Source organism: Apteryx mantelli, chromosome 22 (assembly GCF_036417845.1).
Source record: "Apteryx mantelli isolate bAptMan1 chromosome 22, bAptMan1.hap1, whole genome shotgun sequence".
NCBI lineage: Eukaryota > Metazoa > Chordata > Aves > Apterygiformes > Apterygidae > Apteryx > Apteryx mantelli.
In genome coordinates, this window is record NC_089999.1 from 8387908 (window position 1) to 8403054 (window position 15147).

General features: G+C 46.9%; 1 protein-coding gene across 1 annotated transcript; it reads right to left on the minus strand.

Annotated features, from left to right (window-relative positions):
• Positions 1–2110: 2110 nt before the first annotated feature.
• Positions 2111–14122, minus strand: GUSB (glucuronidase beta). Its single transcript, XM_067309646.1, has 12 exons — positions 13919–14122; positions 11972–12160; positions 11626–11807; positions 10997–11139; positions 10293–10480; positions 9202–9354; positions 8230–8408; positions 7630–7776; positions 6364–6448; positions 4640–4816; positions 3649–3784; positions 2111–2331 (listed from the first exon to the last, which is right to left on the minus strand). Exons 1-12 carry the CDS (start codon positions 14048–14050, stop codon positions 2177–2179), a joined length of 1866 nt encoding a protein of 621 aa, XP_067165747.1. The 5' UTR covers positions 14051–14122; the 3' UTR covers positions 2111–2176.
• Between the last annotated feature and the right edge of the window lie 1025 nt (positions 14123–15147).

The following is a 15147-nucleotide window of genomic DNA, read 5'->3' on the forward strand; positions in this document are numbered from 1 at the left end:
GAGATATACCGGTTTATAGAACCTTCTGCAGCTTCGCTGTGTATTGCTGAATGTTGTGCGCACATGGGTGCGAAAAGGTCGAGCAGCATTGACTGGAGGCTTTACTGTTTACAGTTCTTTAAGCAACATGCAAAAAATGTCAAGTGTGTTATTTTAATCACTTCCTGCTTTCCTTTGTTCTATAGGTCTGCTTTAGCTCCACTCTGACAAGATCACAAAGTATTTGAAAACTGCTGTATATTTTCCTGGACTTTGGGAAGGGGGCGGGGGGTATTTTGGGAAAGGGGTAGATAGGCGGGTTGGGCTTACAATTGCACTGAGCTGTTAAGAACATAAGCAGGAAATGAAACTCTCTGAAATGTGTGCTTACCATAAATGTGGATATTAAACTTTGCATCTGTCTTGTTGGACTGAATGAAAGTACAGCTTTCTCTTCTGCAACTGCAAGTCCTGTGTATATCATAGGGACCTGAGCCCTAGTTTGTGATGCGTTAACCATGTCAAATCTTTATCTGTGTTTTCATGTGGCTGCTGTTGGTATGTCATGCTGTCAGTGTTGAAATGGGGAACGAAATGGCTTAAAAAAATTAAACTCTAGAGATCAAGAAGTTGAAACAATTTTCAAACACTGTTAGTGGGTTTATATATGGTATCCACCCTTGTACAAGGTAACATTTGAGTGACTGTCTTTTTAATATGGGTAGATATTTATATTCTGGGATTTTAGTTAACTAGAAAATCTGTAAACCTAATACAGTGTAACCATGAGGAATCTTAGTAGTATGTTTTTTCTTTTCCCTTAGAAACTCAAGGAAAAATTGTTCTGAAATCCGCAATAAGCGTATATGTCCTTATTCTGCATGTGGCAATGGAAACTTTTCTCGGCCTCTAATGTATCACTTCTGAAAGAAAGAGAACTTGGCCATCATGCAACACAGTAACAAAGATTTTCTTTATACTGGCCGATGTCTTGGTCACTTTCTTGAGGTACTAGCAGAAGAGCCAGTTGTGGGAAAAATAGTCATAGCAATACTGTTTTGTGCAGTATCCGTGAATCGGAGTAATGAAACTACTTAATTTTCCTAACTTCCAAAATTCAGGAGGCAGCCTCCAATTTTGTGGTTCTGATAAGGGCGATGCTGCTGTTGGGACAACCTTGAGAGCTTGCAACAAGAAGTTTGCAGACGAAGTGTTCTGAGCTCTTCTGGGGGTATTGACACAGTCTATTGCAGCCTAAAGCCTAGCCTTTAGGAGCCTCTAAGACTGGTGTGCTGCCTGCAAGGGAAAGTTAGTACACTACACTGCTGCCTAAAGTGGCGTGTGCGCACTCATTTACAAATCATTCTACCCCAGAATGCTTCAGGTCAGTATCAGACTGAAGTCAGACAAATTCACCCTCTAGAATGCTATTACTGTAGTTCCATAGTGACAATTTAATATGAAGGAAGCGCTCTTCCATACTGGAAGGTAAAACTGCATCGTACAGTGGTAGATCTGGTACTGTGATAAAATAAATAGTTTTAAACAAACTTCAGTTGATGTAGGTACCTACCTATCTGACATATTCTACCTTGCTGCTATAGTATGAATTCCATATCATTTTGGAATATGTTGGGTATCCTTACCCAAGTAGCGGTTCACGCACTTCCTGACTGCTGTTGACTCTCAGAATTTCTCAGCCAGCCACCTATGTTCTGACTTTAACAAGAGAAGCTATATACATTTTGCTCTTCAGTGATCCTGTGGACAATTTGCTGTGATCTGAGTAGTTTAACGGCTACAGGAGTATAACTGGAAAACCTCTTTAGCATTGGACGGTTGTGATGCTCATTTAGAGTAATTTGGATTTTTGAAATCATCAGCATTCATTTGTATCATGCTTTTTTTGGGGGGTGGGGAGGGTCATAAATGGATACCTCAGTCAGGATCTCTAACTTCAGCTCCATGGAATGTTGAATATTCATTTTACTACCTGAAAAACAGGAAGCTTACAGAGATGGCTAGGCATAGAAGACTAGTATTCCTGACTTGCTTTGTGTTTCATAGCTGATAACTACTTCAGATGGACTAGAGATTGCATTAGACTTGCAAGACTTGAGTCAAGCATAAATATTATTTAAACAAATTTAATAAACAAGTTCAGCATAGAATCCAACCACTATACTTCTAGATTTCATTACAGAAAGCAGATATGTGATTTTGTTATAGGAGGAAGACAGCTTGATTCGTTTGCAATCTTCCAGTATCTCTCTCTAAGAACAAATGCAGCTGATTTTGGCTGTCGTTGGCGGGTAAATATTCCTTTCTTGTTCCCCAAAACACGTGTGGTCCCTGTAGAGAAGTTATAAAATAAAGCAAGTATATGCAAAATGCTGTTACATTCCCTACTGTAAACTGTTACAATGTATGAAATAAATCAGGTTAGGTGGAAAAGACCTATGCACCTTCTGCAGAAAGTCAGGTACAACAGGGAACGTGGCAAGTGTAAGTTAAATCAGTTAAGATCTTGCCAAGATGATGCAAATGAGCTATATAAATGCAATTCATTGCATTTACAACCTAAGTCAATGACAGTTAATTCAAGTATACCCATAAACTGAATCATAGTATCTTTACAGCAGAAGTTCCTTCTGCTATTAGTTCATGTTGTAATTTGGCCATCGTGCAACACAGTAACAAATAATTGTAATTTGATGGTGAAAATGTCAATTACTAACCCCTCTCTATTTGGCTGTATTATCCTTTAGTGGTATCCGTACCTTTTTGCCTATTTTAGCCTTCATAGGAAATTAGAAAGGATAACTGCAACATGTTGAGAGACCAGAACTGCATTTATGTATGTAAACTTGTCTACTCTTTTTTTTCCATCCTACTATTTGAAATTCATATTACTTTTCTGACTGCTTCTCTATGATGACTTACTTTTCTAATACCTATATTGGTGCTCTACAGATTATTTTTAATGGTGTTTGCCTGCCTGAAATTAACACTGACTGTTTACTGCCCTAACTTACTAGGTGGCATATGCATACCTTGTTCCTTACTAGGTCTCCTTCCGAGTTGTAATAATTGAATTTTTAGGTGACTGTCTGCACTGTAGATTAAGTAATGCCCCATGCTTTGTGAATGCACTTATTCATTAACAGTGGATCGAGTGTCATAAGACAGTTGTCTGCCTTTCTGCATCTGGTCCTATGTTGTTGAAGCTCTATGCCAAGTTAACAATACATTATTTAAGGTGCTCTGTTATTAAGGGCAGTTGTAGGTGAAATATGGAGCAAGCGAGATGCTTTCCTGAAAGCTAACTGAAACTCTGGATTAAGGATTGCCAAGAGATAAGTGATCTGGGTCTGATCACAAGCTTCCCTTGCTCTCTGCCCTAATGCCTTGTTTCATGTTCTGGGATAGCATCTTTGCAGAAGGGACACCTGAGAGCTCAAGCTGGAGAAAGAGGATGCATTAAGTACAGGCAGAACCTTTCCTCTTGGCTCTGGTGATGTTGGGCTTTGTCACAGAAACCAGCTGTGCTCCATCTCAGTAAGCAGAGGGTCCCTTTGCCCTGCCCTACAGCACAAATATTCTTTATCTCATAAGCCATTTTAAGTCACAGGGAAGGTGGAGAGTTGTTTGAAATATAAATAAGCTTACCTTGATTAGTCATGAAATCAGCAAAATTCCAGATGAGCTCCCCAATCACATACTCCTTCCTTTTTTTGTCAAATACTGAATGGTACTCCTTTAGCATAGCTTTCTGATACTCCTCGCTGAACATAAGAGGTGGATCCTACAGCCAGGAAAAAAAGAGCTTGAATGGACACGACAGTATCTCTGAAAAGGCTCCATATGTTAACTTTCTATTTACAGGAGACCTGTTATCTGAAGACAAGCTTTACAATTGCTTGGTCTCTTCATTGCAACTGCATTAACAGTGGCCATTTAGTGACAATTGGCATCTTATGAAAGTGCAGGGGGAAACGCATGCAAAATACAAACATTATGCCAGCTCTACTTTTTGGGCAGAAATCCAGTTTTGATTGGTAATGGTGCTTTCTCATGATAAGGTTAGGAGTGCTACCCTCTGCTATGCAGGATTGTATCGTGAAAAGAATGTCCCGTTCCCAGTGTCTTATCTTCCTAGTAGGCATTTTCTACAAACGCCAAAGCACAAAAGACTTCAGAACGTGTCTTCTAGAGGTTTAACCACATTAAGTATAAATTAACAAGTAGCTGTAGCCTGATTGTCAAAATGATTAATTGTTTAAAAAGTGCACTGCAGTTTAGGACCCAAGTACAGAAGTGTTATTAGGTGTGTTTTGAACAGTATGAGTGGAGCTAATACCAGCAATTGGCAAGTGTCAAAAACCAAATGTCTAGGGCAAGATTTAGGAGAGGGTAGTTTCAGCTTCTTACTCAAAGCCAAGAACTCCTCTTTAGGCAGAATCTTACCTTTGTTAGAGTCAGTAGCAAAGCTTATTGATTTCAGTGGAGCAGGATAACAATCCTGGAGTCTTTTGGACACTTATATCTAATACATTTCAGAACTAAAGGGTCAGCAAAATTTAATTAGAAGAGAGTGGTACAAACAAATCAGACTACTTAAGAACAGTGCTTTTTCATCTAGTGCATCTCTAACACTTACACTGTGAAGTCCAGGAACCGAGTCTGCTCCATATTCACTCTGGATAATGGGTTTTTGGTAGGTTTTATACCAGTTCTCAAACTGTGTCGTGAGTTGTAGTGGAATAACCTCCAGATGGCCTGGGTCATGATACCAGGAGAAGTAACTATTTACGCAGATTACATCCACATAAGGAGCCTACAAAAAATGAGGTGGGAGTATTTTGTCATAGCGTTCAAAGTAGGCAACCTCCATTCATAAACCTAAATCCTCCTTTTGGTTAATGTCAAGGAATGCAGCTTTATTACACCTAGAATAAAGCCTTTTTCCTTGTAACTCAGGCCCTCCCGAAGTAACTCCTTTTCCAGAAAAAAAGCAGGATAAAATGAACAAGGTAGTGGCATGTCAATTTAGCATTTTCTTACAGACTTAGGAAGTCGCAGCAAAGAATTAAACGAAATCAACCCATTTCAGCCTCAGATTTGTTAAAGTTTGAGTTTCCAAGATGTCTCTGGCTTGCTGGTACATTTAGACATAACTTCTGAGCATTGGAATGTGATGATCAAGTTAGTGCTCAAATATTTTGACTAGCAACTAAATTTGTGCATCAATGGTGCAATACAAGAGTAAGCATTCTGCAAGTTGTATGCCATTTCTACCACATGGACAATATGATAAAAGGGCATGAAGCCCACTGAAGACAAAGTGATGTTATATGTAACTTGTTCAATGTTCTCTTAACATGTTTTGTAATAAAAGAAAAAAGTTCTAATATCACATCAGTGTATAAGACCTATTCTTTGTGTTTTTTTTATTATTTTCCATCCCTGTGTCTCCTTGGTATTGGGAATGGGATGTCAGTCTGTATGCATGCATGAAGCAATAGCAGTATCCAGGAGCATACCCCTACTGGATGATGCCTTCAAAATTAAGGCCATCAGGTTTTCTCCTCATTGAATGGGGGACCTCCCAGAGTTACTGAAAGGCCATTCCTGTAGGACAGCTTGAGAGAAACATGAAGTATATCCTGGTACATGTGGTGGTATCATGTACATGTGGTAGTATCATGTACATGTAACCTACAGACTCACCTGCTAAAAGAATATTTGTTGCACAGTGGTGACAAAGTTACAAAACCAACTTGAAAATTAAAGATTACATAGGAGCTACCCCAAAGACAAATTCTGGGGTGCGTTAAAAATTCTTGGTTCATGCTATGGACAGTTTTAAAGCACAGCCAGCCAAGAAAATTGCTGTTGGGCTAATTATACAGCTCCAGGACTTTAATTATGAAGCTGAACTTGGTCTAGAAGAGGTTTTAAGATTACTGAACATAACAGTTTAAAACAGGAATTAAGGCAAAGCTTACTTCTTTAGGCTTCTGAGGCCTGTTGGTGTTTTAAAGAGGCTTAAGCTTTAGTTTAATTGCAAGTGAAAGGCCTAAGCATTAATAGGCACAAACAATAGAATAGCAAAGCATGACAATGTTACTGGAATCCAGGGGGGTTGATCCTGCATACTTCACTCAAGCCAGGCAACTGTTGTTCTTTTACACATTTTTGCCAGGCTACAACTACAGGATCAGATGCTTTGTACTTGAAATTGAAATATAAGTTTTCTTCTGCCTCTCCCTCTTATATCTGCTGTAAGTTTGGGGAGGTGGGGAAAGGAACTTAAAACAATTGACAAAAGAAGAAATTTAATGTATGAATTAAAGAAAAAACTAGAAAATGAGATGAACTTACACCATGATCAAGAGCGTAATTAACATCTGTCACAAAGGTTACTGGTCTGGAGGGATCAAGAGCTTTAGTGTGAGCTATCACTGTCCTGTTTGCAAACAGTAAAACGAGAGTTCAACAACAGCAAGGAGAAACAACTTGGCCGAACACTACCCCATTTCCTCAAGCTCCCTGTTCTTCCACCCCCTCAGGCATTTGGAGCTGCTTGGGATTTAACAGAATATTTTTAAAGCAAATCCTGCAGGTCACTGGGTGCTCAACCCCTTTAAACTGCCTGCAATTCTAGCCATCCCTGTAGGAGTAAAAATATGACAACAGGACCTTCATCCATCACAAAGCTGATTGCTATCCAAACTGAAAAAAGACAAGAGCAGAAATACACCAAAGGCCCATTAATCTGTCTGCTAGAGCCAGTGCTTGACAGTTGGAGAATGGGCTGAAAATTTGAAGATAAAAATATGAGAAGGGTGATGGGAAGCTTCTGAACAGCTCTTAGGAAGTGTTCCTGCGAAAAACACTAGCCCCTAGCCCTATCCATGGGCAGGCAAGGCAATCACAAACTTGCTGCTTCTGAGAAACCTTAAATGAGGGAGATGAGAGACAACAGGAGGGTCAAGTTCTACCTCAAAACTGAAGGAGGATGGATGATTCTGAAGAATGAAAATTCAGAGTTAGCTCTTAATTCACCTACAGCTACCTGGGACAATCTGCTACCCCCATTTGATGGAGATTACTATTGGCTATCCAAAGCTTAAATCTCTTTAAAATCAAGGGGGCCGCAGGGGCTTCAAGCAGTGGCTTTTGAGTGTCACTAGCCCCCTGTGGAACAAATAAGTAGCATCTAACCGAAAAACCTTATCTTCAGAATTAAGCATTTTTACAACCTCGCTGTAATTCTCAGACTCAAGCAAACAGAATTTAGCACTCAACTTCCTTAGCTAGCAAGGAACAAGCAGTTCCCATGAGGTCTGCTTTTCCTTGACCCTTAGCCCAAGAAGAAATGCTCAAACCAGACAGACTTGTCGTAATTCTGCAGAGCTTTACTGGTTCAAAAATAGCCAGTTGAGACCATTGTGGGGTTCTGAACTCAAACTATGTTCAGCATATGCAGCAGTTGCACTTTTTGTTTTTCATTGGTGGGTACTTTTTCAGGGTTCCCAAAAGTTGCTTGCCTTCTTTTTACTACTACTTTGCACTACCCCAAAGAAAGACGCTACATTATCTGCAAAGATTCACGTCTGAGCTCTGTGCACGAGCACGTGCACTTACTTGAAGTAATAAGCTGCTGGGGGCAGCTGCGAAGCCGGCTCGTTGGCCACTGACCACATCACGACCGAGGGCCTGTTCTTATCCCTGCGGACCAGCTCCTCCATCACAACAAGATGATGTTGCAGCGACTTGTTTCCAAAGCTCTCGCTTAAAGACAAAAGGAATTGAGACCAGGTCACTCTGTCAGGACATGAAATCCATCCCCTTGGCCTGGCTTTGCGGTGACTCAAGTAGCAGGGGTGCATAGGCAGAGCCAAGCTTTGTTGCGGGTGACACAAAACAAGGCTTCTGCCCTATTTCTCCAAAGCCTGCTGCACAGTTCAGGGCCACGGTTTGGGCTCATTAACCAAGTCTGATCAAACGAAGCCACGAATGTGTGGCAAAACGCCCTCTGGTTGCCCAATCCCCGTAGTCACATTCAGAGAGGCTTTGAAACGCAACGGGCTGATTTCTAAACAGAGCAAAGTACTTCCACTATCAGGCCAAGGCGAGCCCCGGGATGGAGGGAGGGAGGGAGGGAAGCCGTGGGAGGGACAAGGAGAGAAAGCAGCTCAGGGGAATAGCGAAAGGTGGGAAAGGGTCTTTCCAGCGAGTGCTTACGCAGTTTTAATCCCCACTCCGGGGCACTCATCGATCACCACGATGCCGTAGGCATCGCACAGATCCATGATCTCCTCGGCGTAGGGGTAGTGGCTGGTGCGGAAGGAATTTGCCCCCAGCCAGCGCAGCAGGTTGAAGTCCTTCACGACCAGGGGCCAGTCTAGTCCTTTGCCACGGATCTGGGGAGGCAAGAAGGCCATGGCAGCCCATGGCACCGACACGAGGTCGCAGAGCCCCCCACAAGCCACAGGGCTTGGGCTTCTTCCCGCCACCACCTCCTCCCACTCGCCCCCAGAGCCCTTCCAGCCACACGAAGGCTATGTGCCCTATTTGTTTTTTGTCTTTCCGAGCATCAAAGACTGGTACGTGGCCACAAATGCCCGGAGACCCAGCACGGCGGGAGAATCACCGCGGCGGGGAAGGGGGCCGTGGCCCAGCTACCACAGGCAGCGTCAGCCATTTTGTGGCGGGCTCGGGCCGCGCGGGGCGGGCGCCTCCCCCGCCCCAGGTGTTGCCCATCGCCGCCGGGACGGCGGGAGCAGCGCGGGGCCCTGCGCCTCCCTGCCCGGAAAAACCCGGCGGCGGCAGCAGCAGCAGGAGGGAAGGGGAGGCTCTGCGTGGCCACCCCGCGCCTCCGTGGGGCTGAGGCCTCCCTGTGGCCGGGCCGGGCCTCGCAGCGCCCCGGCACCGGCTCTTCGCCGGTCTCGGGCTCGGACCTCGGCGCCGAAGGCCTCGCCTGGCTGCGGATCCCGCACTTCCCGGGGCAGCTCCCGCCTGGAAGCCGCGGCTCCTCTGACCGGGTGTCACCGCTGCCGCGGGACCTCCCCGAGCCTCGTGTACCCTTGACGCTAGTAAAAATTCACCCCAACCCCACTGGCAGCTCCTGGCCTGGGCAAAGGGTGCGAGGAAGCAGCCCCCCGGCTGGGGAGGGGAGGGAGGCAAGGGCAGGCGCCGCCGCAGCAGCGCACTTACGTCCGCGTCCTCGTGCTTGTTGACCCCGTGGAAGTAGAAGGGCTTCCCGTTGATGAGGAACTGCGTGCTGGTGACGTGGACGGTGCGGATGCCAACTGGGAGCGTGTAGACGTCCTCCAGGAGCGCCCCGTTCGCCTGCGCCTGCAGCTTGACCTGCGTCCCCAGGGGAAACACGCGGGAGGCGGCGTTGGCCTTCGGGTGCCTCGGCCTCCCGCGGGCTCGCGCCTAAGGGCTGCCCTGGCCTCCCAGCCGCTTCCCAGCCCTGCCCCGGCACGCTGCCGGCTCCTCGCTGCTGCTTCGGCCGCCTCGCTGCCTCTCATCCCCATGTAACTCCTCAGGGAAGGAGCAAGAACAGATATAGAAAGCAGAAATCCAAGCTGGGGAACTGAAGGGTGAAGAATGAGGGGTGGACGACCCTTCTGCAACTTGTTTGTCCCGGGAGCTCCCGTCTCTCTTCACCTCTCATCCAGGCCCGTTCATCCCCACTGGCAAGGCTGCACCTCGATACCAGTCAACAACTGAAAAGTCGTCTACTCACAGGGGATATGAACCTGAGCCTTTGGAAACCCACAGCAGGTGATCTGCCCTAATTTCTGCATCTAAGCATCACTGTTCAACCTTGACTCACACAACAGTTCTCCAGGCTTGTGCTATTGAAGCTGAACCCGTCTTGCACAGAGTAGGAAGAAAGCTCACTGCAAGGCAGAGTATGTGGAAGAGATCAGCAGCGGGCTCCTCCGAGACCCTGCTCGCAGCTTTTGCAATATCTCTTCCCATGTATTGTCCCAACCAGTCCTTCTGCAAGAGATGGATCAGGCCCTAAATGTGACAGGCAAGTACCTGATAGAGTGCGTGCACGCATGCCTGTACCCCGTGCATGACCCCCTTCTTCTCACTGACTGATTTCTCAGTTCAGCACACAAAACTGGCAAAGCTTGATTTGATTACGGCATGATCAGCAATGCCATTCTGGTCGTGTGAACAGGATCCATGGGAGAGGGAGAGGAAGGAAGATGGGCCATATAGCAGGTCCTTAATCCTATTAGGACAATGAGAGGAAATGCACACAAAGGGAGAAATGTCATTGTTACCTCTAAAGAATAGCGGTATCCAGGGTTTTCATGCATCAGATAAGGCCACCAAAGATTTGGATCCAGGACTTTTAACTCTCCAGCTGGCCCATCACCTGTAGCAACCACTTTCCCCTCTTGATCACGTAAACTCAGGGACAAGGAATAGAGTGCGCTGCCAACTACTGATACCTGATACTGCACCATGGCTAGGTCAAAGACAACAAGAGAGGATCAGAAACTGGTATGATGGGAAAATAAATGCTTGCAGAGTCTTCACATACAGCGGCATTAAGAAGGGAGGGAGAGGTACAGCAACAGTAGAGAGGCACAGATTGATTGTATGAAGCATGACCTGTCTGTCTTGAGGTCCAGAAGTTTCCAGGAGGATTTACATATCACATAATTCTGTTACTTAGAGATAATTCTGCTTTAAGTGGCAGGAAGACTGTCCCTAGTGGGAAATTCTAATTCCAGAAGCACCTGAACATCTTTTCACATAACTGTAGTGTCTTTCAAGTACTTATACTTTTTCCCACTGCTTTGGAAATCTTAAATTCTTAAAACTGCTGAGCTGTGCAATACAGCAGCTGAAGCTAAAAGAGAAAGCCACTACAAAACAAATTCAATCTGACCAAAAAGTCCTTTTCAGGAAATTTTCTCTACTGCTCTTGTCATCTCCATTTTGGAGCCTGAGGTAGCTGCTGTAATTGTTCTGGACCTACCAACGCTCTCTGATGAAGTAGTTGTCACAGTAATATCATCTATGTAGACAGAGGGAGTGGTGTAAAGCACGACCGGGCGATGGATTCCAGCATAGTTAAAGAAATCAAACTTGATGTTCTGTACAAAATAGTTCTTGGGATACCTGAGTGAGCAAGACAGGAGACATTATGTTCCATTACACAAGAACTGAAGGCAGCGTATGGATGCTAGCAATGTGCTGGTAAAACAGTCTTCAGGACAGGATGGATTTATCTTTTAGCAGTGCTACTGATGCTACAGTGCTTACCAGTTAATGAACATGTAATGCACTGAATAGGTCTGACGGATCCTTCAGAGTAGCAGATAGCTGCAGTTCCAGTTGAATTCAAGTGTCTTAATCTGCCACTGACTCAGCATGGCAAATCACTTAATTTCAGTTCCCCATGTATAAAACAGGTGCAATAATTCAGTGTAGATTTCCCATAACACTGAAGCTTAAACTCCTCCCTGCTCGACTGATGAACACAGTCATAAATACAACCTGTGCTTTCAGAAATTACTTGGAGGCTCTTAAGAAACAGCAGCTCAATAAATTCCCATGCTGCCATCCCTTCGATAGTATCAGCAGTACAGCATTCTAGCAACTCACTTTGATACGTCATTCATGTACTGAATTGACCCTGGAGGCAGAGTATGGGGTGTCAGAGTGTTGTTGATCGCGACGGTGATGCGGCAGGGAATCCCTGGGCTGCCCTGGACAACGCTGCTTATATCAGCTTCAAAAGGGAGGTGGCCCCCTTCGTGCTCTGCAACTTGGACTCCATTGACCCACTGCAAGAGAAGAAGCCTGTGAGTCCAAGCAGCAAGGTTGAATTAAGAAAACAGCAACCTGATATAAAAACCTGAGCAAAGCCATGTTTGCTGAACAGGCCATGGGATAGATTTTAGTGCGGTGTGATCCTGGAAATGCCTGCACCGCTGCCGGTGCAACGTACCACGATGGAGTAGTAATGGGCACTGCCAAAGCGGAGCACCACTCTGGTGTTGAGATCGTCCTGAAGCCAACGGCGAGGAAGCAGCACCTCTTTCTCATACCAAACCCAGCCAATGTAGTTCTCCAAGTTGGGGTCTTGGGTGATGTCGTTGAAGCTGGCAGGCACCGGCATGTCAATCACAGGACCGGTCTGATGGGAATTGCACAGAAAGGGAGGAAACAGGTAATTTTAAGAAGATGTTAAGTTTGACAAAAGTATTATTGACTTGGCTGTCCCACCTACACTTCTGGACATGTCTCCATGCACTTGACTCAGCCTTACAAATCAAAGTGTCCTTTGCAAAGTGAAAGTCCCTAGAAATACCTGGTCAGAAACTGGTGTATTCTGTCACAGGACCTACATGATACCAGGCCCAGGCTGAGTATATGCCTTCTACCAGGTGAAGCTGCTAATATCTTTTTCCCCACTCCTGGTTTACAATAAGGAAATGCTTTAGTTAATAGCTTTGGTGCTGGAGAACGTGAGAACTGGAAAAAACGTGGCCAGGTCATTGTTCAGTCTGAAACTACTCCCAAAATGTAGTTTCTCTTGCACAGCTCTAGCTGTTTAGAGCGTAATGCTCGCGTTGCCCCGTCAGTTCCCTGGCATGGGGTGCTGCTCGTCAGTCGAAGTTGTAGGAGAATGCTGGCAAGAGTCCAGGGATGTTCTGCACCAGATCCCCCCATAAGGTCTGTGGAAGCTGTTTGCATCTATTTACACAGGATGCCTCTGCCTTTCTTGCTCCCTGACAGCAATATAGATTTCCCGCTTTTTTTTTTTTTTAACTGCTTTCCAACAGTGTCAATTCAGTTGCCTTTTGTAAACATAAGGATTATATGCCAGCAATGTTGTAACCTATTGCAACATTTTGGTCACCACATGCTATTGCAAAATTTAGCTGTTAATTTTTAGCACCTTCAGTGCTTGTGATGTTCCATAAATGAACGCTGCAGCAGCTCACATCTGGAACACTTCCCCTTTCTTAAGCAAGTCTTTCCACAAACAGCGGAACTAGGAAAGTCTGTGTCCCAGGTTGAGCATCATGTGCATGGCTGACTTAGCACTGAATTGTACTGACATTGCAGAGGGAATTCAGCCCCTTTATTAGGCATCAGAAAATCCTAAAAGTGAAGAAATTCTGATGGTGAAGTGGATTTTCTAGCATCTAATAAAGGAGACCGACGTTCTGGGCATCCCAGTAAGAAGATTCTCTAATGTCTAAAGCAGGTTGAGCTTACACTTCTCAGCCCTGCCTTTAGTGGGGGGCACATCTAGGATCACTCTCCTCTGTCTACTTTCACATCTATTTTCACAAAATTTCTAGCAGCTTTGTATCTTGGCGCTCTTGTCTCCTTCCACAGTGTGGCAAAATTGGCCCAGGAGCTAAAAGAGAAGTGATGGACACACATATATGTGCACACAGAACACCTTCCTTACTACTTGCTTTTAGGAAATGGGGTTAATTTAACAGCATTTTAAAATTACACTAGAGTTTGTTTTTGCGGTATTTGGTTACTGTGATCGAACACAGCAGATTTAATCTGCTGTGAGCTCAAGGGTGCTCTGTCAAGGCAAGGTTTTCCTTCCCTTGCCCGTGCTGAGCGTCGGTAACTGCTGTGCGAGGCCAGTGTTGCTTTTGCAATTCCTGTAATTCTCCGATCTATATTATATCGATTCCATCGATAGCTCTATAGCTGCCGCACTCCGTTTCTGGCGTCCTGTCGCAGCTGGATGTGTCTGCGGTTCATTCAAATTCTCCCTGGCTGCCGACAGTTCTGCACCGCCAATAACAACAAGCGCAGACGCCTCGGCGGGCAGCGGGAAAGCCTCACCGGGGGGGACGGCTGCACCGCGAACCGCGGCTGCCCGCGCCCCGCCGCCCCCCCCCCCCCGCCGCGCCGCCCCTACCTGCCGCAGCGGCTGGCGGTACCAGCGCTGCGCGAAGCCGGCCGCCCTCCCCGCCGAGAAGTCGGCGCGGAAGCTCCAGAGGCCGCCGAGCTCCTTCAGCTCGCGGGACGGCGTCTCCCGCGGGTAGAGCATGCCGCCCGCCGCCGCCGCCGCCCGCCCCGCCGCCGCCAGCAGCGCCAGCAGCAGCGCCAGCGGCGGGCAGCCCCGCGGGCAGCGCCGGCCGCCAGCCGCCACCGCTGCCATCTTGGCTGCGGGCAGAGCAGCGCCGAGGGGAGGCGGGGCGGCCGCCGCCGCCATCTTGGTTGCGGGCAGGGCCGCGCCGAGGGGAGGCGGGGCGGCCGCCGCCGCCATCTTGGTTGCGGGCAGGGCCGCGCCGAGGGGAGGCGGGGCGGCCGCCGCCGCCATCTTGGTTGCGGGCAGGGCCGCGCCGAGGGGAGGCGGGGCGGCCGCCGCCGCCATCTTGGCTGCGGGCAGGGCCGCGCCGAGGGGAGGCGGGGCGGCGGGGCGGCCGCCGCCGCCGCCATCTTGGCTGCGGGCAGGGCCGCGCCGGCGGGAGGCGGACTGTCTCTGTGCTGGGAAACCGCGTGGACTTCGGTTTCCTCCCTAAAGTGCATCGCAGGAATGGGGCAGGGACGGAGGAGTGTGTCATGCGACCTGCGAGGGCAAGGGAGGAAGTGTATCCCGACGGATTTTAATTTTGCAGCGCGTTTATTTGTAGCCTGTGTTTCCTTCCTCGAGCAGAACAGTGAGCAGCCGTCACCTCTCGTGTTTCTGACTCAATTGCAGAGGCAAGAGCTCAGTTTATTGCAGAAGAGTAGATGTGAAAGCCTTGGTGGCACATGAGAACATCAGAAAGTGGTAGGGATGGGTAGGAAGCAGCAGTGATTACGAACTATTCCTTAATTAAGAGATAAGGATGTGATGATCTGCTAAAACCACCTTTCAACTGGCAGAGCCCTGCATTAGCGCTGCCTCCCAAATGTGGGACACTTGCTGCTAAGAAGAAGAGGACGTCTAACCAGCGGAGGCCTACAAAGGTACCGAAGGTACCGAAAGCAGCTAAAAGATATAGAGAGAAGGTTTGTGACAGGGGACGAAACAATTGTGAGTTGCGGATGAGGAGACGGTCCTTCTTTGCACCCTGTTGGTGTTGGGTAATGGTGTCACCTGTCCCCCTCAGCTAAGCATGCAAAGGTGATTTCCCTGCCATAGCTAATTTATCTGGAAAG

What these genes read in the sequence shown, in the direction of transcription:
- GUSB (XM_067309646.1), bottom strand. Translation starts at nt 14,050, where the DNA reads ATGCTCTACCCGCGGGAGACGCCGTCCCGCGAGCTGAAGGAGCTCGGC. An exon ending in GATACCGCTATTCTTTAGAG is followed by an intron (nt 9,355 to 10,292) that starts GTAACAATGACA and finishes CTGGGGACGCAG; the next exon opens with GTCAAGCTGCAGGCGCAGGC. An exon ending in TGATTTCATGACTAATCAAG is followed by an intron (nt 2,332 to 3,648) that starts GTAAGCTTATTT and finishes ACTTCTCTACAG; the next exon opens with GGACCACACGTGTTTTGGGG.